Source organism: Ischnura elegans, chromosome 2, assembly GCF_921293095.1.
Source record: "Ischnura elegans chromosome 2, ioIscEleg1.1, whole genome shotgun sequence".
Taxonomy (NCBI): domain Eukaryota; kingdom Metazoa; phylum Arthropoda; class Insecta; order Odonata; family Coenagrionidae; genus Ischnura; species Ischnura elegans.
Window position 1 is genome coordinate 141,454,770 of NC_060247.1, and position 24,839 is coordinate 141,479,608.

At 38.9% G+C, this 24,839-nt stretch overlaps 1 protein-coding gene across 2 annotated transcripts in view; it reads left to right on the forward strand.

Moving 5' to 3' along the window:
* Nucleotides 1-14: 14 nt before the first annotated feature.
* The window catches only part of LOC124154717 (acyl-CoA:lysophosphatidylglycerol acyltransferase 1-like), a 32,800-nt gene continuing 7,975 nt past the window's right edge, over nucleotides 15-24,839 (forward strand). Inside the window, exons 1-7 of one of the 2 annotated variants that reach the window (XM_046528603.1) lie at nucleotides 15-172; nucleotides 424-565; nucleotides 660-794; nucleotides 880-1,085; nucleotides 1,207-1,421; nucleotides 1,511-1,647; nucleotides 14,792-14,922. In XM_046528603.1, the coding sequence (XP_046384559.1) occupies nucleotides 781-794; nucleotides 880-1,085; nucleotides 1,207-1,421; nucleotides 1,511-1,647; nucleotides 14,792-14,922 (703 nt within the window). In that variant the 5' untranslated portion in view covers nucleotides 15-172; nucleotides 424-565; nucleotides 660-780. The remainder of the gene's footprint in view (nucleotides 173-423; nucleotides 566-659; nucleotides 795-879; nucleotides 1,086-1,206; nucleotides 1,422-1,510; nucleotides 1,648-14,791; nucleotides 14,923-24,839) is intronic. The other variant, XM_046528602.1, reaches the window with a different exon arrangement.

A 24,839-nucleotide genomic window follows, 5' to 3' on the forward strand; every position in this document is an offset into this window, starting at 1 on the left:
CATTGTGAAGATGGCAGCACTTACAGGATAGCAGAACAAACACTTGAAAAAAACAATTATTATCCATAAAATTGTTTGTCTTTTCTCTTGCAGTACTAAATGAGGGGGTGCAAAATAGAATTGGAGATTTCTGCTGTTCTTCATTGAATCACATGATCCTCTGATGATGACTGTGCGTATATTTTCTTATCTCCACAACATAACATATTTTTTTATTGCATAACTACTAAACATGTTATAATTAGTGTGGCGGAACATTCTTTTCTCGGTATGAGATAGTCTCTGTATCGTATAAGCGCTATTAAGCCTTGATATAAAGTTATTTTGTGGCCTGCGGTTACTTTCGTGCCTAGCTAAGCGGTAATAAGACGTCGTGACCTAGTTGAAAATAAATGTCTCTGAGTAGCAAAAGTTATCTTGCAGTAGCCCCGGCGATAAGGATTTGATGTGACTTTCCCTCAAGATCTGCAAGTTCATTGACATTGGATGGAGAGATTATCTTTTGTTCTTACTTATTTGTTTTCGTCCCATGCTTTACACATTATTGCAAGAAATTAGTATCAAAGTAATATTCATAATTCAGTGCATGCTTTTATTTAAAACTGAACTCGAACACTCTTCTTTTCCATAGTAACTAAGGTATATTTTTTTATTTGGAGGTGTTGGATGCATCATGATTGCTATTCCTCTTTTATTAAATGGAGGAGAAGAGGGTAAAAAGTGAAACTTAATAAGCAAGCAGTATTTTAAACTTAAACCCGGCTAAGCAAATTATCGAAGATGGATCCATTCGGGTAATCTTTTGATATTATTATGTTACCATTTATTAGTTGGCAAATCCTAAACCCACTTGTTAATTTCTTGTGTTTAATATTCCAGGGTTGCTTTTATGTGCAGATGTGCTTTACGGGTACTGTTTGTAATTTTGAACAATATATACTGTATTCCGACTTATGTTGTATGGATGATGATGTTCTTTCCTATCAAAAAGTGCCATCCTGATTTATACTGGCGAATCGAGGGTTATTTTTTTCATTGGCTGTTGGCTATGGTCAGCATGTGGAGTTGGTCAGCCGGCTATGATAGTAAGTGAATATTTGTTCTACATTTAATTAGGTCATATTTTCACTCTAAGCTCCAATTCCCATGGTGCATAATATTTTGGTGGGGTATATTAATTCTAAAAGTACTTTTTTGTACTGGCAGTTGTGGAGATCGGGGACGACATTACAATTTGTCTTGAAGACAGGACTCTAGTCATTGCAAACCATCAGTCCACTGCTGATGTTCCCCTTTTAATGGCAACATTTAATGCCAAAAAGAACATATTGCCCAACCTCATGTGGATAATGGATAGAATATTCAAGTACACTAACTTTGGAATTGTATCAATTTTGCATCAAGATTTTTTCATTGTTTCTGTAAGTATTTGTTAACTTTTGGTAAGTACTTTTCAATTATTTTCATTTGGTAAGCTGTTATTTTAATTAATGATGTGGTTTTGTTGCAGGGAAAAGACAAGAGGGATGCATCCCTCAAAGCGCTTGTTAGCCATTTGCAGGATGCTTACATACCAAGATGTCGTAAATGGATGGTTCTCTTCCCAGAAGGAGGGTTTCTGAGGAAGAGGAGAGAAACAAGTCAAAGGCATGTGATGGTGTTCAATTTTTTAATAAGTAATAGGTCTTCATTTCTTCAGATTGGGCACACAATACAACAATGGTTGATAGTGATGACGTGTTCACATATTGTACCCCTAAGTTAAAAATACACATGGGATAGTTGTTTTCAAATGTCAAGTCAAGAAGAATATAACAAAACTTGGATACATTCAGGCTGTATCCCTCTCTTCTGCCGAGAATACCTCATGATTTAAGGTTAATTTTTCATGCTAAATGCTATTCATTTTAATTTTTTTAATTGGGAGGAAAACTCCTTGGTTAAACTACTCACAATTTTCTAATGAATACTCGTGGGTAAATATTAAAATTCAACCCTTGCTTGCTTGAAGTCTGTGTTGTCACCTCAACAAAAAACTATGGTATGAAGCATAATGCAAAACATTTAAACTTGAGATGAGGCTGTGAATAATTCCTCTGAACTAGTATAGACCTTTTGTTTTCACAAAGTCGATGTTACAATGTCAACACTCCTTAGGCCAATTCCACATGTTCCCACTTGTTGTCCACAGTATTGCCAAGTGACTTGAAGTAGCCATGGGCTATTTTCCATCTGACACAATGCTATGTTGTCTACATTTTGGTACGTGTACAGCTATAATCTGCAAGAGCAATTGCTCAGATTATGCCACATGGAAACAGCTTATTTGTGCCTTTGGGTAGTAGCGTGATGTTACAGGCGCATTTTTAGCTGACAGATAATTTTAGGTCGTCTTTGCTCTTGATAAAATGGTAGAACTCCTTAATGGACTCTGACAATGCATTTGAATGTCTAAGCGATGTGAAGCGTCACCGCTCCGTTTCATTCCTTCGCTTTGAAGCGCTTCAAGCAAGACGGTGAAACGGACCGGCATTTCAGAACGGCGGGTATTTCGACTTGGGTTGCTAGGGAGTTGTTGAATGAAAGAGTTTGTTTATAAACATGTTATCAATCAGACATCTCGATCTTACCTTCAATCGCACGGAAATGGAATGTTTTTTTTCAATTGCTAACAAATATTTTTGATGGCGAATCGGTTACGAGTGATGACGCTAGTACAAGTGAGAGTGAGGAGGAATTGGGAAACGTTGATGAGGTGGATTTATTAGTAATTTTTGCCATTAAAATGATGGAGGCGAGGGGAAATCTGGCATTGAAGCCACGGATTCTATCTTTCGTAGAAAATGTGGCGGGGAATTACAGTGCACTAACGTTCTCAAGTCATTTCAAATTTTGTCATTGATAAGCCTGATCTTATTTGAAATAATAAATCAATTGAGTGGCGGGCAATGCAGCTACCGTCCATGACGTGCGGGTGTTAAAAAATTCACGGATCTCTTACATTTAAGCCATCGAGAGGAATTCTTTCCCAATGATACCCACATCATTGCAGACTCTGCTTATGGAATCAATGAACATTTGATGGTACTATTCAGAGACAAAAGATGAACTACACTGCGGGATGACTTTGCGTCAGAAACTCTTCAATACTAAGTTTTCAAAGGCTCGAAAAGTAATTAATAATAAAAAAGTAAGAGACAAATTGAAATTAGTTAATATGGAAAAGATAACGGTATTCATCTTGGCTTGTTGTGCGCTCCATAATAATTGTGAAGAAAGAGGAGGTGAGGCACCCAATGTAGCTCCAATTGACGTGGAAAGAGTACAAATTAAATTTAATAAAAACATAATTAAGATGAGAGGGGTGAATAAAAGGCAGAGAATCATGATTATGAATTACCTCAGGATTAATTAAATTTATATATATCTAAGAAATTAAATACATTATAATTATAATACAATTACAAATTACAAGAACTTATCATAAAAATGCATTCGTCTTCTTACTTATTTCATATCAGTTTCGTTAAAAATATTATGAACACCCAATTAAAAATGTCACTGATTTAAAAAAATTAGTTTCTTCATAAAATCTATCGCTGTTCTTTGCAATTCCATTTTCTCCTCGAGGCGCCTTTGCCGCATCTCTTCATCTAATTTTTTACCCTCTCCTCCATCGCCTTTTTTCTTTCTTCCCTCTCTCTTTCGTGCTCCCGCTTGTTATTTTCCTTTTCCCCGTTGATATTTTTAATGAACTCCTCAATTATTACATCGACTCGCCTCTTCTTTGGCATTGCTTGGGAAAAATGAATTGATAGAGATTACCACAGGAAATAATGTTACTTAAGGGACGTCTAAACTAATTAATTCAATAAACTAAAGTATCGTCACAGTAAACACACTATTAAAAAGAAACATCATCAATCACTATAACGCTAAAGTCATTAACATCTCTTGAAATAATTCATCGTATCTATTCACTTACTTTCTTCAGATTTTGACAGCCCTTCACGGCATGGCGGCTTCCTTTAACCGATCGGGCATCCACATTTAATAATATTTTTCTCTCAATTGCTTTGAATTATTAACCAAAACCTTTCTCAGCTACAAGGGTAATGTCTTCTATTCCACAGCTTTATTTATTTATCCCACCACTGCATAGTAACCGTGATAATATCATAGGAAATTAGCGCGATTTCTCGAATGATTGCAAACGATATATCGCATTCGCTCCAAACACTTCACGTAAATGCTAGGGCGTTTGGAGTTGTCAAACTTGATAATTTACGCTCGCTCCCGGGCCCCATTTCCTGTGCTTCAGAGCCCTCCAAAGCGTGAAACTTGAGGCGCTTGAAGCATGAAACGGACCGCGACCATAGTCAGTGGGATATTGTGGCTTATAGCAACCCCAAGAAATGGAAAAATATCAATACCTCCATTGCATAAATGCTCAACAATCGCCCACCAAATAGAATCTGCTCATCTAGTGCTCCAAGGGCTATCTGGATGAGTGAATTTGATTCGATGGGCGATTGTTGAGCATTTATGCAGTGGAGGTATCGATATTTGCTAGACAAAGAACTGCATCACCTTACATTACCACATTAAACTTGGCTTTTAAGCTGTTTATTTGTGAGTTCTCTACTTACATCTTTGAAAAATGGGGATATTCCTTTGATTCTCTATCAATATAATTATCTCTTATTTAATCAACTAAATAATTCGCATTTGGATTTACAGTACACTCCCAATTATGTATCTGGGCGAATGAGAGACGGCACGAATAGTAATCGGAAAACACGGATAACCCAAACATTCACTTAAATGATTTGCAATGTTCTTAATTTACCTAAAACAAACAATTTATTATTATTTATGCAGGTGTTCTTTTATTTTAGAGTGATTCCCGGACTCAATGAGAGCTTTCTTTGCCAGTTCGCGATCTTTTTAGTGGCGATAACATGGTTGTACTTGTATTATTAATGCTCCATGTAAGGCCTGGTTTCGAAAACCACACATCGGAGGCTGCGTGATAATGGATACAGAAAAGTGGTTTGCACGAATGCTTCAAAACCACTACTTGGCATCAGAAACTATGCTGTCCGGTACCACGTCATGTAGTTGCATCTCGCACTAGTTGCCCAGGTTGTATCTGCTGCGGGACCTGTATACGTGATCAAGAAGCGTGGTTGTGCACCGCGAGGCTTGGAAAACAGGAACGCTCCCGTGAATGCAGCTAGCCTGCTATCGCTTCCGTTTCACAAAGGCGATTCTAACGGAAATAACTAGCCCGGTGTATCCTAGCATTCATGCAGTAATTCCGACGATTTTGCGTCCCATTTTATTTTTTATAAAGATCGCGGAAAAAATTGAGCGAGAGTGAAAATCATGCACGGATAATGTGCAACACGAGTAAACCGCAGCCAGATAATCTGGATTCTATTGTTTTATATTTTAGCAACATTTAGTGGAGTTTCATTTTAACTCCCTTTATCAACTATGGAAAGAGACTTTGATCATCGATTGGGATTTTAATTTTCTTGTCCTGTGGTGTACCAGGTTTAGCATATTATAGTAAATGTGATAGTCAAATCCACTCACAGTCCTGTTTCTGAGGCATTACTGTTAAGTTAGCAGTAATTTTTGGTCATAACAGGTTAACACTTTAGGGTCATTCCATGCCAAATCATCACAGCTCCCAACCCGACCGTCTCAGATTTGCTTGAAATTTGGTAGGAAGTTGAAGCACATGAAACTGTGCCCATACACAAAATTTTAACCCTCAGCCATACACGGTATTCATACAGCAGGGTTGCAAACATGACAAAAAATGCAAAATTTTCCCTCGCATGCTCTACAAAAATAAATCATAACTTAGATAATAATTGTGATAGAAACTTCCTGTTGGTCTCATTTTAAAGCTAAAGGAACATGGTTTCTGTAAAAAAATGTTAGATTTTAAGATACCGATTTTTTTTTATTCCGAGGTCACACCATGTGACCTTTGACCTCGAGTATCTAAAAAAATGTATCTTAAATTTTATTCGGAAAAAAATATGTTAAACAGTTAAATACATTCTATCTTTGATATAAATTTCATTTTGGGATGGCTTTGGGAACAGGAGTAAAAAAATTATTGAATTATGAGTGAAAATAATATCCCCTATGAAAAAGTTGTACACAAGTTCTAAACAGGCTGTGTACAATGTACACATTTTACATACATTTATATGCTTTTGTATATTAAAGCATACATGAGTACATTGTATACAATAAACTCAATTTCCATTTTGGATGTGTACAATGTCATTTTACGTACATTTGCATAAAAATGAACTCATTGTATGTGCACATATTGTGTGTCCATAAATGTATGCAATGTACGGTAGTGCATATTGTATACAAAGCATACATTGCATACAAATTGTGATAAGCGAAATTTTTACACAACATACACATTTTTTATACCATTTGTGCATCCACACCATAACCTGGAAATCCTTTGTACATTGTGTAAAAATTGTACGCTAAATTTTCATTTGACATTTTATGCTCATCCTGTATAAAACATACATCACACAAGTTCAAAATTCTCTAGTTCTCTCTCTTTATGTAAGTGCACTACTAGTCTGGTAAGCAAGCTCAAGTCTTTCTCGAGCTTCTGTGGAGTTCACGTGTGTTTCAAGGGACTACTTAGTGTGTATAATAATTGACAACTTAAATAAGTGTGTGATAATGGATAAGAAGTATATAGACACACAGTGCTGCAACTCTTTTGACATTAAAGGGCATAATGCAGTAGAAAACAATTGAGGAAAGTGCTACCCTGGATGGTGGGAAAACTATCGCATGTCAATTGTGAAAAAATGATTTGTGACAACTGTAGCAAGAAATTAACATATTTGATTATGCTCCTCATGAAGAACCAAGCATATCAGTTGATGAAGAAAGTGATATGGAATTGAGCACACTCAGGACTGAATCTGCTATATAAAAATTATATGAAAGTCTGAGTAGTGTTGGTGCATCACCTAACAAGAGGAAGAGAATGAAGGAAGAGCCATACTCCAGAAAGAAAGTTATTAAAATTGCTAAAGTCGTAAAAGAGAAGACATTTCCGATTCCAGCTGAAGAATCCGTGCCTAACAATCATAGTTGTGATGACATTTGCAACAACTAAAAGAAAATTTTGAAGAAACCACTATGAAAAGTGAGAAAGTAACAATTTTGACCCGCTTTCCTAAACTCTGGAGTATCAAAAGAATCGAGCAAGAATTTCCACTACCTAGTAACCACATGATATGAAAAGCAAAGCAATTAGTAAAAGAATGTGAGATTTTGTCAACACCAAATCCTAAACCAGGAAGGAGCATGGATCCAGATGTTGCCGAGACTGTGAAGAGCATTTACGCCAATGATGATGTCAGCAGAATTATGCCTGGCAAAAAAGACTTTGTGTGTGTTAAAATGGGTGGTGTGAAAGAACAAATACAAAAGAGGCTAATTTTAAACAACCTTGCAGAAGTGTACATTCATTTCAAACAGACAGAACAGTACAAAATTTGCCTCTCTACGCCCTAAGCATTGGGGTGTGTGCAGGCCAATACAAAAACAGGAAAAAATTTTCAAACCTGGTACAACACAAAGTTGAATTTGGGATTCCAGCCGAGTGGCACTTCTTTGCCACATCTCATGGTTAGAATTCATGTGATGGATTGGGTGGAACTCTGAAGAGGGTAGCCACTAGTGCAAGCTTACCACCTATCTATAATGATCAAATTATGACTCCAAGACAAATGTTTGTCTGGGCAACAGGCAATATTAAGAATAAGAAGTTAGTTTATGTGTGTCAAAAAGAAATAATGGAAAATGGGAGGATGCTACACACTCGACTTGAAAAAAAAGACCAATACCTGGAACTTAAACATTTCATACTTTCATTCCACGAACAAGGAATGAATTAATAATAAATAAATTTTCAACAGACACCACCAGTGATGTGCATGAAACAAATATTCCACAAGAAAAATTGTCTCTAGAAGAACTTAAAGGTTTTGTGACTTGTGTCTATAGTGATGCGTGGTGGTTAGGTTTTGTCATGAGTGTGAATGTAGCATCACAGGAAGTTTTGGTCAGTTTCTTACATCCCAAAGGACCATCACCATCATATGTGTATCCTCACCAGCCAGGCATTCTTAATATTCCAAGTGAACAAGTTCTCGCTAAGGTCGATCCATGTACTGCAACTGGGCGAACTTACAAATTACATAACAGCTTTCGACACTCTGAGTTCAGAAGAAGCACTTCAGAGGAGGAGGAACTAACTAGTTTTTGATTATATTTCTTCCTGGGTGTTGTATAGAGCATTAAATTTTATTCTATACATAATTCAATTCTATTCAGGTAATTTCTATACATAAATGCTAAGTTTTTCCACTGAATGTGAAGTATGATGTTTTCACGATTTTTTTTACTCCTGTTCCCAAAGCCATCCCAAAATTAAATTTATACCAAAGATAGAATGTATTTAACTGTTTAACATATTTTTTTCCGAACAAAATTTAAGATAAATTTTTTTAGATACTCGAGGTCAAAGGTCACATGGTGTGACCTCTGAATAAAATAAATCGGTATCTTAAAATCTAACATTTTTTACAGAAACCATGTTCCTTTAGCTTTAAAATGAGACCAACAGGAAGTTTCTATCACAATTATTATCTAAGTTATGATTTATTTTTGTAGAGCATGCGAGGGAAAATTTTGCATTTTTTGTCATGTTTGCAACCCTGCTGTATGAATACCGTGTATGGCTGAGGGTTAAAATTTTGTATATGAGCACAGTTTCATGTGCTTCAACTTCCTACCAAATTTCAAGCAAATCTGAGACGGTCGGGTTGAAAAGTCCACTTTTCTGTGATGATTTGGCATGGAATGACCCTTTAGTGGGAGCTAGTAAAGTCTCATTCACAACAACTTAATTTGTCATAGTTAGGCTTTTAATGGTTTAGACCAATAAGTGAAAAAATCTATCAGTTACTGCTAAGTTGATGCATTAATTAAAAATAGATGAATATTTTTTACCTTTTTCACGAATTGATATACATATATCATTAAGATGATTTGAGATGGGTCAAAATCATTATTTTATTAAAATCAACCAATTCTCTTGTCAACGTTTTTCAAATTTTATTTTTGCTTCTCCAAGGCTTCATAATTTCTATTAACTACTTAACTCACTATATAAAAATAAAGTTGTGAAATTTTGGCTATAAAATGGAATAGTATTATTGTGCTCGGAGCATTAACACAAACTTTATTGGAGTGGGTGGTATGTAATTTCAAAAGGTCTCCATGAAAATATCCAGGTCATTTTATGCCTATTTATTTAAACTTTTAATTTGCATTATGTTCACATTGATTTTCAAATGGACAGCCATTGGGTCTTTGCATTGTGACATCAACTTACACACAACTTTAATGATGGGGAAAATACTGCACTTTACGTTGAAATGATCTTCACAGCAGCGAAAGTGCAATGATGGAAATAGCATCATCCTCAAATTCCTTTTAGTAGCAATCATCTTCTTTTGTCTCAATGCAAAGATGATAAGCATTCTTATGAAAACTTTTCCTGGGCTAGAAATACTCTAACTAATTTACTGTGGGACAAAATAGGACTTCCAGGTCATCTTGAGTGAGATTTCCTTCGGTAAAGTGCTTTCCTCTATCAGAAGGAATTTTTCAAACTCCAAGTAAGTTTAATTGAATTGTCTAAATTAACCATTCTTTGGGAATTCTAATGAGAACTAAGACTTATGGTTTATCAAACAACAATAATAAAGAAACAAAGCAAACTCCTGCTAAATTCCATGTTATGTGTGTAAGCTGAAGTGAGATAGTGAAAAATGCGTGACTTCCTGTGTTTCAGCTCAATTGCTATTTTGTAGATTGTAATATTTAATGTTATAATTAAGGATGAGTAAGTTCTTAAATTTTTTTGGTTCTCGATACCGGTCTGGTTCTCCCCATCAGTTCTTGGTTCTCAATACTCAGTCCCAAGGATGAACTCTTATTTTGTGAATTAATGGCAAATTTAAATGAGCAACCGCAAGAAATGAATGAAAATAATTTCACTTAAGATGTAAATTAGCAGGAAAGCTCTCTTAAAAAACTTAAGGTCGTCTCCATAATTTTATTTGCCAAGTGAAAAAGTTTAAATAACACGTTGTTGAAGAATGCGTGATCAATCGATATGTCACATTACAACAGTCAAGCACTGGTTCTTTCTCCAGGTTTTGATTAAAAAAATTCACCATTTTTACCCTATCTGGGTCAAATCTAGTCTTTTTTGGCAGAAATGTTGCCTGCAGCACTGAAAAGGCGTTCACTGAAAACAGTAGTGGTTATGGGCGGATCTAGGGGCACATGCCCCCCCAGACCCTTAAAAAATATGCAAGATTTTTAATACATTGCATTTGTTTTGTATTACGAGGTATCCTTGTGCCCCCCCAGAAGAAAATCCTGGATACGGCCTTGCTCGTGCCCCCCCCCACCCAGAAAGAAATCCTGGATCCACCCCAGGTAGTGGTTGATGTTGATTTTGAAGGGCCGTATTAATATGCTTGGAGCACAGTTAACGTAATGCATAGCATCAAGGTCAACGGTGAAACTCCCCCAACATCTGACAACATCATCCATTTATTTGTGTAACTTAGGAGTCAGTTCAAAATACATATATATTCTGTATTCTGCGATGCAGCTTAAATTGTTACTTCAGTTGACAACTTATTCGCGTGCTTCACTGTCACAGTTCTTATAAACCGCTCAACACGCTGGTACAGCGACACCATGGATAAACTGAGCGGCTGTGAGCTAACGCAAAATTGTAATGCAGTGGTGCATTCTGCAGGATAACAACACTTTCTGATGCCTTGCATAGGTTTATCAACTTACGAATAAGTTCTCGGAACGTATGTAGCTCATATGTTGAAGAATTACTGCATATAGACATGATTCAACAGTGAGACCACTTTCACACGAGACGATTTTCCTCTGGCCAGCGTTCATGGAACGGCACATGGCATTGCAGAGAGCTGTCTCATCTGAAAGCCACCTTAATTTCATGTGAACAGTGGCCGGTGAAAAGTCATCCCATCTGAAAGCATTGGTGAGTGTATTTCAAACCGTAGAGGGCCCATCGCCAGGCCAGATTGAAATGGGCACTGTGCCGTCAACAGCGTGATTCTACTCGTTTGAAGATATCCATAGAGACCATTGGAAAGTTAGAAGAACGGCGCCATGGACGGTGGCAGGCAAAAAGTCTGCTTGTTTGAAAGCGGCAACGGAAATGTTACAATGTTGGCGAGAGCGGCAAACTGATGAACCCTAAAATGTGCATGTAAGCCAGCAACTATCAAAAGAAAAAAATGTGGACACCATGCGTACAGAAAGTACACAATATGTACATGCATTTATAAGTTTTTTAGTTTTCCACCTTTTGGCCTTTAATGCACTGCGGACCATTTCGGCTTTGAGCGCCAAATCAATCCTTGTGACTGTTCCGAGCCGGTTTCAAAGTACCGACTTTATGCGATCCGTTCTTGATACCGGTTCCCTGGGCCAAGAACCGGGTACCGGAATCAACCCATCTCTAATAATAATAAATAAATCAACTATATCTGCTGTTGATGTTAGACTGGAAATTTAGGATGTATAAATAGTGTCCACAGATATTTTGGAGAGTTGCCTGAAAATGAGCAAATACTCTATTGGTTGATTAAAAGAAAATTGAAATTGACTTATGCCACAATAGCTTCAAGATATATTGTAATTTTAAAATTAATCGGAGAAGATACATGATAGTGCATATAACTGTAGATAGTTAATGTTTTGCTTGCTTCTGGGTATTTTAAGGGAAATTTGAGCTTTTCTTTGCTAATAACTATTCCAAGTCGAATTTTGCTGCTTCAAGTTGTTGTAAACCAACTGAAAGACTCTTCCAAGGCTTGCAACAATTAGTTATGCCAACTCAAGTCAATGTGATGTATTTCTTACCTGCCATGTTCAAGGCTGAGGAAATTCACAATAATTGCCATGGGGTAAAAATCCCCTGGATTAGGAAATGAGCCATGGACCTTTGGCTTCTGGGGCCCCTGAACAGATCACTAAACAATCAAGGTTCCTTCATTCGCTTGGAAATTTACCAAGTTTTACGGTGCTGGATGCTGGGATGTTGCCAAAGGTCTATCGGGAAAGCCAGGAGTCTGTAGTTTGAATCCTAATCCAGAGGAATCTCCATGCATGCTCTGCCGATAGTGCTTTTGACTTTTCTGTAAGTCTTGACGTAAAGGATTTTTCTGTAGAAATAATTTTTGGTGCTTATTCTAATATTATTAAGTTCTTCTCTGGAACTTGCACTCATGAGAGTCCATGACATCTCATGTCAATACAAGTAGAAAGTCTAGCAAAAGTAATGCTCAAAGTGGAGCTACCATTTCCTGAACATCAAAAACTGTACCTTTGTTCATGAAAGGCAGGATAAAAAATTATGCAAGGATGAATTTCTGATGATATTGAGGCAACTCAGAAATGAGGTTTATTTCATTTTGAATTTAATTCATTTCAGCCGATTGTATAAATGCAACACGTCAACCTCTCAGGTATCTTGATGTTTTGTACGGACAGTTGGTCTGGTCTGAGGGTAATGCATCTTGGCACAGCATCAGAATATTACAAGTTTATAGCCTACAGGTGTAGTTAAATACCTACATGATGCCAAGTATGGTATGGAATTTGGAGGAGGCCGTCAACAGCTAAGGTCATTTGTGTCATAGGGGGGGAGGGTTGTGAAGGAAGGGTGGGGAGAGAGAGTTGCCATTAGCCTGCTCTTAACAAAAGGAGCAAAGGGGACCGTGGCTCTACTCACCATCTGACAGGCAGAGTGCAGTGCTTCATGTGCCCCACAAAGCAGGTATTGGGCATTCTTTGAAAATTCTCCACCACCACCTGGACTTAAACCTGGGCCCACAGATGTGAAAGCCAGCATTGTAGCCACCGCATAAACCAGATCCCACGATAACAAGTTCCTAGCATTTTCAGCACTTGTAAAATGACAGCTCAAAATTTTCAAAGAACGATTTGTTTAATGCGCAAAAATGAACTAAATGCACTTAAGATCAGTAGGGAGCGTATTTTACACAAATGGCAAAAACACTTTGTTTTCTTCCACGGATTTATTTTCTCGGTATGACATGTTCCAACCTCAAGAGGTCATTTTCAAGTACAAAAGTTTTTTGGCATGTCTTGTAACTTTATACCTGTAAGAAGTTTGGAGAGGGGAAGGTGGTGTTAGGAGGGAGGGAAAGCAGGGAGAGATAGATAATGGGTGGCGGTGGTGGTGAGAGATGGAAAAACGATGGATGGGGGGTCCGAATCCCCCTGAAGTATAAAAACACAATTATTTTCCTTCTTAAAAGAAAACAAAAATCATGTGTTTGCAAAATATTTATTTAACAAATTAAGTATTTTCGATTATGAAAATGTTAAAATTAGTTTAAAACCCTCTACTTAGTACCCTATTATTCAAAAAATTTCCACCCCTGCTTTCGGACCCCTCCTCGAACGAAATTCCTGGCTATGCCACTGATCAGATCATGTCATCATTATAGGTCAACAATCCAAAGATTGGTTTGATTCACCCACCATCATATTTCGGAAGCAAGTATGGAGTGTCGTAGTTCACTAGACAGCAGCATGAGGGACCAACTTTACCTCTTAGGGTTAATGGTGGCCTTGCGTCGCTTTTCCTCCTCCTTCGTGGTCCTTTTAAGGACCAATTCTCTCCTATAGCCATTTCTCTGCAGTGCCGTAGTGAGGTGCTTTATCTCCGTGGAGAGGGAGATATCATCGGAGATATTATACGCTCTGTTAATTAATGTAGCCACTAGTGAGGCCTTCTGACTGGGATGATGGTGAGATGCTGCATTTAGGTATCGGTCGGTGTGCGTACGCTTTCTGTAGACAGCATGGCCGAGTCTCCCGTTGTCTTTTTTGGTCACGAGGACATCCAGAAAATTTAATGACTGCTCCTTCTCCATATCCATAGTAAATTGGATTCCATGATGTTGTGAGTTCAGGTGCTGAAGGAACCCTTGTAATTCCTATACACCATGCGGCCAGATGACGAACGTGTCGTCCACATATCTCAACCACAACTTCACATTAGGGTCATATGTACCTATTAACCCTCAGGCATTGTATTGGTGCAGTTCATGTGGTGGTGTGACTAAAATTTGTAAAAGTTTTCTACATCATAGCATTTTTGAATCTCAGGCATATGAAACTTCATTCATGCTTCAAAAATGTTATTATCATTTTCTAGTGAAAAAAAAAATAAGTGGGCAAAAAGTATTCAAATTTTCTCATGCTAATGGCCCACGTGAGGCACTAGGTAATTAATCAGGACTGGAGTTCCATAAAGTTATCCTTATTGCCGTAATTATAATTCTATGAATGAGAAACCTGAATCATATCTATAAAATATAATTAATGGAAGACTTGTGAAACAAAGAATGATTTTGAACTTGGAAGATAAATGTTACCAAGAGCAATTAATGTATCCACTGGGGTACTCAATGAGCCAGTGAAACTGCTCAAGGATTAAATAATGATTGCTTTTGTCTGAAATTTGAATGATAGTTCTTGTGCTTAAATTATTTTAATTTGTGGGGGATGGGAGGATTTTTTCTCCAGGGCTTGTGCTGATGTGTACATATTTGATGTCGTGATGCAGGTTTGCTGTCAAGAACAACCTTCCAGTCCTTCAGCACGTCTCTCTACCTCGGGTGGGAGCGTTGAAAACCATAATGAATGTCGTTGGTCCCGTGCACGTGGGGAGCAGCAGTCCGATGAACAAAATTTATGGTAAGGAAAGCACTTAATCTGCCTTTATTAAAAATTCACCCTTATTTTACTGAATTGGGAATGCCTCTTTACTTGTAGCAAACTTCTTATGGCTAGAGTATTTTGTTATGTGGAGGTCTTGCTCTGTGAAATTGAAGCTCATCCGTCAATGCATATGTTATTGCTCAAATTAAAATGATAAATATGTACCGTATTTCTCCAAATATAGTCCCCCTCTGAATATAGTCCCCCCCCCCCCCTAATTTAGAGACTTCAGTTTCAGGAAATATTAAAAAAAATGCGTTTGAATATAGTTCCCCCCCTTTACTTTTTCCACGGACATTGTTGGAAAAAAAAGGGGGACTATATTCAGACATATTCGGTATTTATGTATCTCTGAAGGCTATTCATAAGTTTCAACTTGATATCAGTAAATTTAATGGATGAGGCAGATACTTTGTGGAGATCCATTATGAGATATGAAGTAAAACACTTTGCACTTTCTACATAAAATTTTATTAAACTACAGTCGACATGGAGAAATTGCACTATTGGTATCAATACGTGGATAGTATGCTGTGTTTATGAAACGGAACCAAACTCCTAGTAAGAATTTTCTTGAAAATATTAAACATGCTAAATGAAAGCATTAAGTTTACAGTGGAATTTCCAGGACAATGATTGAATAAATTTTCTTGACTTAGCAATATCCATTCAGAATGGTAAACACACATGTTTGATATTTATCGGAAACCAACATGCACTGATGATGTTATCCATGCAAATTCAAAACATCCTCCAAAACAGAAGATAGCAGCCCTTCACAACATGGTCCACTAAGCTATTGTCATTCCCCTCGCAAATGAGGAATACAGTAAGGAGTTAACCATCATTAAATCTATAGCCACATCACGGAGGCTATATTAGATAACATGGTGGGGGAAAAGAAAAAAATAAATTTCTATTAGGCAGATTCATTCATTTGAACCTGTGAAAGCTCAACACTAGCAGAAAATAAATTACATTGGTTGTGCTTCCCTAAGAGTAGGTAAATTTCTAAATCATCTTGGCATCAAACCAGCCTTTTACAATTGAAAGAACGTAAAATATTTGCTTCCCAGTGTAAAAGACGCTGTCAAAATCAGGGACCAAAGTGGAATTTATGGGCTAAAGTGTGGAGATTGTATGGCGTCTTACATTGGACAGATGGGGAGAAGTTTGAAGGTCACAGCAGAAGAGAATATGACAGATTTTGAAAAGAAGGAAGGGAAATCCCAGTTCGCGGCTCATCTCCTAGAAGATGGACACCAGGCAGATTTCATCCCAGAAATGCTGCAACGGGTTAATAAAGGGAAAGAAATGGACATTTGGGAACAATTGTACATCGTTTTGCCCGTAGTAGGAAAGATGTTATTACTAATGACCATGTTTTTCCATTCGCCGCTCCTTGGCCTCCCTCAGCTAATGGGGGGAAAAAGCCGTGAAAAAAAAGCACTTGAAAACAGTCCCCCCCTTCCCTCCCTCACCCCAGACAAACGGTCAGTTTAAAATTCCCAACCCTCCCTCCTTCCACCCCCATCTTCTCAATTGTTTGCAGTGTGTAATTTTGTGTTTAGATTGATATGGTTAATTACAGTGGAACCTCGTTAAAGCGAGTACGGGCTATAGCGACACCCCCGCTATTACGAGAGATAGCCGATGCACCGTCAATTGACCCTATTATAAGCATGTTAAAAAATTCGTTTTTACGAGGCCCTTTTGGTGTTGGCTCTCGCCATAGCGAGGGTTTCACCGCCGGAAAAACTTACATCAAGACTCCTTAATCTCTGTAATTGGTAGCGATCTGTTAGAAATGAAGTTAATGTAGTGCTCAGTCTCAATTTTATGTGGTAAAATGTCGTTTGATAAATAAGTAGGCAATTTTGGTAAAAAAATTGTGGCATTAGCATTCGCGAATGCTTGATCTTCTTTTGTTCCTCGGGCGGCAGAAAGCAGTCGGCAGCATATCCGCACGTCTGTGAGTTGCGTGAATAGAAAGCATTTGATGGCAGACACCATGGCCAAAAAAATACCAAACACGTCTAAGCTAAAAAATAAAGGAGTAATATGAGAGTGTCGAAATTAATTTATCTTCCTACTCGCTCTGCACAATTAAAAAAAAACAAAAGCGCCCAAGGAATGCAGACGATGTAGAGTTATAAGGAGCTTTGTTCGGGTGGTTTTGCCCACTCAAATCTACGGGAACTTCTGAGAAAGGGGCTACGCCTAAGCCTAAAGCGGAGTATTTCAGGGATAGATTGCGAATCGATAATTTTAAGAGTGCGGAAGGTTGATTATACCAATGCAAAGCACCAAAGTGTTATCTCCCCTCATAATTGCTGGTGATGCCTGCGGTGTAAAACCGAAGTCGTGGAAGAAAGGACTCCGATCATAAGTATCTTTAGAAGTATTCCCCGCGTCATATAACATAGACGAAACGGAACTTTTTTACATCCAACTCCCCGGCAAAACCCTTGCAGTATGAGGTATTTCTTGCAATTATCTCTCTAAAGGTAGGTAGTGCGCCTTAGCGATGATGTAGGATGTACGATGCAATGATACTCAGCGTGAATTGTCCGGATGGACGTATTTATTCTCCGTTGCGGATTTACGAGGGTGAGCTATTCGCGTCAGTGGTCGGAGTCGTACTGGCGCTCTCTTCTGTCACGTGGGTAGCCGAACATCCCCTGGTGGCCGCTGGAAGAACTCACAGAACAACTAACTCTCGTTTGCAGTGCCGTGGTAAACTCGGTGTATTATTTCAAATACTTCGCGAGCGTAACACTCAAAAAGAAACTTTTTTTCAACAACGGCAATTTTAATCACATCATTTTTCAAGCTTAGCAAACTTTTTACCGTAGAGATGATGAAGATATCACATTATCTGATAGAAAAAGTCTTCCAAGGCAGGAACGTTATACAATCTTCCACCGTTTTTGCTTGTAGAAACAAATGCAATGCGTTATTTCACTTCACTGCCGCTAAACGTACAGAAACAATAAACATACACCAATGGAAACATTTGAGGCATTAAATAACCGCGATGCTGTTTTATCAGTTAATTTTTTAATTTCAGTGGAAAATACCAAAATAATAGAATGATCACATAAATGCACTAATTAAGTGCATAGAAAAATGGCTTCGTCGGTTGTGCATTGGCATAATGATTGATGAAACAATGCTTTGCATGATTTTTATTCAGTGCGGCGCTTATAAATTGTTTGAATAGTTAGGCCTCGGGTACGATATGAGCGGCGAGTGGCAACCTGAGCGGCACGTGAGCGGCAGCGGTGGCTACAATACGAGCGGCAATTTTCTAACCGCTCAGGTTTCTCACCTTTTCTAACTTCAGTCTTCCTTTGTTTGGCCGTATTCTCACTACTTTGATGTTTCTCTGGTTACATTTTCAACTACACTGAAGGATGAATCTACTGAGCGGCAGTGGAAAAGAAATCGGTCTGGACTTGAAACCATGAGCGGCACTGGGCGGAGCCGCTCACTGTCGCTCGCCGCTCAAACATATCGTACCCACCCTCAATGGGTTTACACGCAACTAAATGAGGACCGATATCAGAGCGGCGCCGCACACGCCGCTTGCCGCCCGCCGCTCTTATCGTACCCGGGGCCTTAGTCGTTGTTTGAGTAAGGAAATTTAGTGATGCAAAAAAACATCGCCTTTCGTCTGGATTTATGCTTATGTTTATCGGATAGATGTTTATCTGTCGCAGCACCACTCCTGTTCCTGTATATCTGTGCGCAACAGGTATATTGGATATTATTTGCTCCACCTCCGGTAAAGCGACAATTCGCTATAGCGAGTGTTTATTAGTGCACCATGGGGTGTCGTTATATCGAGGTTGCACTGTACTTGGTTTAGTCTTGATAATGCTGCAGTGCAGCGAAACATGTCGACTTTAGTTTAATAAAATTTTATGTGGAAAGTGCCAAGTGTTCCACTTCATATCTTGGTATCAGTAGAGCCCTCTGTGCGCATCCAAAGGCAGCAAAAAACCAATCCCAACATTATTCCCTTGAAAAAGTGACCAGCAGCCGGTCGCGAAACGTCGGGGCTATCTCCTTTACGACACGCGGCATACACCCGTATGTGAGTTATTTTTAATCACCCTGTTATTGTGTATTGCTGCTTTGGGATTAGATGATTTTTCCTGCCCAGATATGATAAGTGATATATTATTTTTGATTACGTCAACCATTCTCAATGGCCAGCCATTTTTATAAAATTCCCCTTTCAGTAATTGTCATAATTCTAATGTGTTGTCTTGGAGATGTGCATTCTAGGGTCTTCAAAACATTGCAAATCACAGCAATGAAACTGATATTATTTCTATAGCCACTCACTTGAGTGATTTGCACCATGGACCTCAAAGGCACATGGTGAAATTTGTGAAAAATCTAGTAAGTGCCATAAATATAGTTTGTATTGAGTTATGAAGGGGTTTTCTGTTTAGAGAGTGAAAATGCAAGTGTTAAAAGGTAGGAAAATGGAAGATATAATTTCGGTTTGCAGTAAAGGGTAGTTTCATTACACAGAGGTTTGTTATGAAGTGGTTTGACTCTAATGAATTAAACAAAGAAATAACAAACTACCCTTGAATAAAATTTCTCAGTTGTGAACTATTTTCTTTTGTCTGTGCAAAATTCTTGGTCAAAGAATTGGATAGTCTCATGATTATGTAATTTTTCTAGTTTGAAGGTGGTCAAATTGTACGTTTTCAGATTTCTCATAGGTTGTCAAATGCTGCATAAGTTAGGGATTGATGGGCCCTGATATTTTTGTATCTGATCAATGACAAGGCCTTTGCTGAATATTAGGTCAATTCAGGTGAAGCCAGAAATATTGATTTCCGCAGGTAGTTGAAATGATTGCTGCTAAGGCAATCGTAAAATTTCTTTTGAACTGCCAACACTCTATATTCAGTGCTTTAATTGTGAGTATTATAATAAATATGGTTGTGACATTGACATTTTATTTCTAATGTGGAAAATATTTTGGATAAAACTGAAGGAGCATTATAAAAAGGACCAAAATTGATGAAAGTAAACATTTCCTTTGATTTATAAAGTTCAATCTTAACAAATAATTTTTTCAATTTGTAGCTTGTTCAATCAGTTAATAATGCTTAAATTATGAAATTTATAATGTAAGTACATATATTCTCTGCTATGAGAGATACTGAAATCACTTGCACATCAGAATCACATTGTGTCTCTAATACATGCTTACAAGCAAGAAAGTATGTGCATTTATACATTATTATTATGCTTGTATGCTGCTTTAGTTGTTCCTGTTGGCTGAATTATAATCCACTCATGAAGAAGTACCTAAACATCAAGTCTCGGCAATTATGCTCTGTTCACTTTATCTTTGCGATTGAGCTGGTGTGGCTAAAGCAAGTGGGGGTGAGGGGAGGGAGAGCTTCTCAACACGTGACTTTCCCTTGGCCAATCAGCAAACAGCAGGCGTGGCCTCAGTCACTCGCTCTCAGACCTCCGCCGAGTGATCATCGTGAATCTGCTCATGGAGCAGTGTTGCCAAACCACACTCGTTCTCCTTTTATGTCATTAAGTATGTCTTTCACCAATGGTATCTCATTCAGTGTGGTAGCTAACAATGTCACGGGCTACTGTGAAAGAATTATTCTTAAAACCTTCCAAATGAGTAGGTATATTGTCTTGGTGCCCGGGCCCAAAATACCATATTTATCTGAATATAGGTAGTCCCCTCTTTTTTCCAAAAATACCCATGGTAAAAGAAAAGGGGGGACTATATTCAAGCATATTTTTAAAAAAATTTCCCAAAACTGAGGCCTCAAAATAAGGGGGGGGGACTATATTCGGGGAAATATGGTACTTGGGTCACCCATAACTTGCACGTTTTCATTGACAAAGTAGGGCGGCCATGTGCATTTGGCACCGCTGAGTTCACTCCTCCTCTCTCTCTCTCTCTCTCTCGGTACGTCCCCCACCACATTAGCTAAGTCTTCCGAGAGTCTCCGGGCTCTCACAAAAGCTCACCCCCAAACATGAAGTGAATAGATTATGACATTGATGCACCATGATTAAACCATTAAAATGTACCAATGTGACGTGGCTGGGAAGTCCCTGCCTTGCTAGGGGCTTGGTATTACATATTACATATGGGTATCTCTCCTCTGCATAGCTAGTGGAGCATAACTATTTAAGCCTCTGCGGTCACCTAAAGCTCTAACCTGATTTTGTATCTATGATATTTTAATATGTTTAAGGAGCAATAAAAATATATGATTAATATTTTTATTCACACAAAACAATAACCAACTCCGGTTTGAATATCTTCAAATTCAATATGTAATGTGCGACATCTTCATAAATAGTTCATTTTTGTTATTAATTAGTGCTCAAAAATCCAGTGAATTTAATCACATTTATATCTTATTTCCCTACCTTAGATCGTAAATATCTGATAATGGTATAGTTTGAATTATCTGAGCTGTCATCCTCTACTTCAATGCCAACATTTGGTCACCCTTACATTTATTTACATTATTCTGTACATTTTGCATGTATTGTGCTCCAGTGACATCATGGTTGCAATATTTGTAACTCATGTCTTCAATCTCCATGAGCACCTTGCTCATCCAGCACCATAGCAGCCTGCGCAGCACTTCCATTTGCTCAACCCATCAAATTTGTTGTTTGGAGTCTCTGCATTTCTCCAGGGTTTTCTTCCGCGTCAGATTGTTGGTTGACAACAGTTTCGCTGGCTATCCTGCCAGCGTCTTCAGGTCGAAGGTGTCGGCTGTTGGTTTCTGCCTCGCTTATATACTGTAGGCTGGATGGGAGCTGCACTGTGATTGGCTGTCTGACTGGGTGCTTCTCTCTGGTTGGCTCTCTCTTTGATCACTCTTTTCCAGGCGCTGTGAAGGAAGTATCCATCTTCTCTATTGAAATTCAAAGGTGTTTTTTGAATTTCTATTGCTTCCCTGATTTGTCTAGGGAAGTATCGGCACTCCTTAACTAAAAGTTTCTTCTCCTCAAATTTAATGTCATGGCCGGGTTCCGACCATGCATGTTCGGCGATGGCAGAGAGTTGAAACTGCTTGTTCTTGGTCGCCCTCTGATGTTCTTTAATCCTCACATGCATGGAGCGGCAAGTTTCCCCTATGTAGGATTTTCCGCAGGAGCAGAGTACCTTGTATACCCCCTCATGCAGTTCTTGAGGAATGATATCCTTGGGCCCGGGGAGGAAGTCTCTTATCTTGGTCACACAGTTATATCTGGTGACCACGTCGTGCTTTTTTAATATTCTGGAGATCCTCTCTGACGTTCCAGCAATGAAAGGGATGGTGACGTATAGCTTCCTTGACGATTCTTCTTCTCCAACGTCATCACTCTGGTTTTCAATGGTGGCCTTGCGTCGCTTTTCCTCCTCCTTCGTGGTCCTTTTAAGGACCAATTCTCTCCTATAGCCATTTCTCTGCAGTGCCGTAGTGAGGTGCTTTATCTCCGTGGAGAGGGAGATATCATCGGAGATATTATATGCTCTGTTAATTAATGTAGCCACTAGTGAGGCCTTCTGACAGGGATGATGGTGAGATGCTGCATTTAGGTATCGGTCGGTGTGCGTACGCTTTCTGTAGACAGCATGGCCGAGTCTCCCGTTGTCTTTTTTGGTCACGAGGACATCCAGAAAATTTAATGACTGCTCCTTCTCCTTATCCATAGTAAATTGGATTCCATGATGTTGTGAGTTCAGGTGCTGAAGGAACCCTTGTAATTCCTGTACACCATGCGGTAGGGTGTCCCAAAAAAACCGAAAGTTTGAAAGTTGAGGGGGCATTTCCATTTTCCTATGCGAATGCATGAAAAAACATCCCATAAAAATTTTCAGCTCAATCGGACAATATTTGACCCTGCCGAAACGCATTCAAAGTTTGAATTTTTGAGTTTTCCAAATTTCATGCAATGTTGCCTACCCTGCAGGAGGCTCGAGTGTTAAAAAACAACCAATTTTAAGTTCAAACCATCTCCTCTAGCTCTATAGTCGTTGACAGCAACACTTGAGTCAAAATGAGCTTCATAGCCACAACTCGGTGTGTTTATAAGTCCCGCTCGCCGTTGCGGCCGCCAGGCGCCAGTCGAGTGCATATTGCCCCGCCGTGTCGCGTTGAGATTCGAGTTATGCGCTTTCAGAACATCGCTCTGTTTATGTTAAAAGTATCCCGGCTTAGTCTATCAGTCACTCGTGGAGTTTAGTGTTGTGCACTAACTGATAACGTGAGGTATTGTCGTGTGTTTCGAGGTCGAGGCTGTTTCGGCGGTGGCCAGAATGAGCGTGAAGTCGAAGGGTACGCCTGTTATGCGAAGTGCGACAAGTGTTTGGTTGGTGGGTGATGAGTCCAAACATTTTCCCGGCAATGGTAAACTCCCAACGCTGCGTGAAGTTCTCAAAGTTTTCTTTTACAACCTGCACTGTTCTCCAGGATCGATGTCAGCGGCAGATGCAGCAAGGATTGCAATCAAAGAGTTACTTGTTGTGTGGGGAAAGTCTAATATTCCTACGCAGGAGGTTCGAGCAGCCAAAGAAGCTCCTGACAGCTTACGAGAACTACCGTGCCCTTGGGAAAGACAAAATTAAAACTAGTGAGAAGCCAGTGTCCGCAAGAAAGGAATTCAGCAAAGCGCTCGACCGTCTGTTTGACGTCGGCTGCAAAGACCCCCTTTTAAAACATTACTGTGGAGGAGGACAAGTTTTTTTTACATATCTATGAAAACTGATTGAAAAGGATATATGGTGGGTATTGATATAAAGTGTTGTATGTGTTTAGAAAACCGTAAGAGACTTCAAGAAGAGGATTTTTTAAGGAAAAAACGGCATGAGAAAAAAAAGGAAATATTGGATGAGAAAGTGGACCTCGTTCGACAGATGTCTGCGGAGAGTACGACAAGCTCGTCGGATTCGGAATAAAGTAATTTTTCCGGGTGCGGGAAGGGTGACCAATATGGCGGAAGAAAGGGAGAAATAACATTTTGTTACTTTAACAGAATTTGAAATGCGGTCAAGGTCCGGAAAGCGCCGTAGAGTAAGTATAATGTCCGACAGCCTTGTGACTGCTTCCCTTGATCGGACCGCTGGGTCTATGATAGTCCAGGCTGTCGCCAATGCGACAGCATCTGCATTGGGTTTTAAAGGGGATGAAATCCATTTAGTATCTTCCAAATCTCATCTACATAGAATGAGAGTGAATAAAAGGACCGAGACAGTAAGGCTTATCAAGCAAGACTTTCACCCTCAAGTTCCTTTAGCATTGCACAGGGATGGGAAATTACTTCCAAGCAATGAAGACGACAAGAGGCTGTTTGAAGGATATTTCAAATGTAGATGACTTTATCAAATTTTGTATTCTTCAGCTGCAGGTTCGTAAATGGTAAATGTCAGGATGTTCAGGGTGATTTAAAGTCCATCCTCAGGATTAGTATTTAAAATTATGCCCCATATTATTTTAGAACCACCATCCTCGAGACGACTACAAAGAACTTTTGGAGTTGTGTATAGTGTGGTTGGGTGGTGTGGTTCCCAAGAAAGAGAAGTATGTGGTTCGCCCCCCCAGGCCCAACTGACAAATCACGGTGGATGAATAAGGAGCTCTACGCTTTTAAAACGTGGATTTTTGGCAAGCAATTGCGTTTGTCGACACATGACAGTGACAATTTATTCAAATTGTGTTGCTTCATTGCAATTGCATTTATGAAACATTGGTACACCTGTTCCGAGGCAGTGAGCGCTCCGAGAATGGATCTTGAGCTACTTAAAGTCCTTGGTCGGAAGAAAGACCCTCACTACGCAGCACCTTTGGCCAAGTTTAGTAACCATCTATGGTTAAAACTTTCGAAAACTT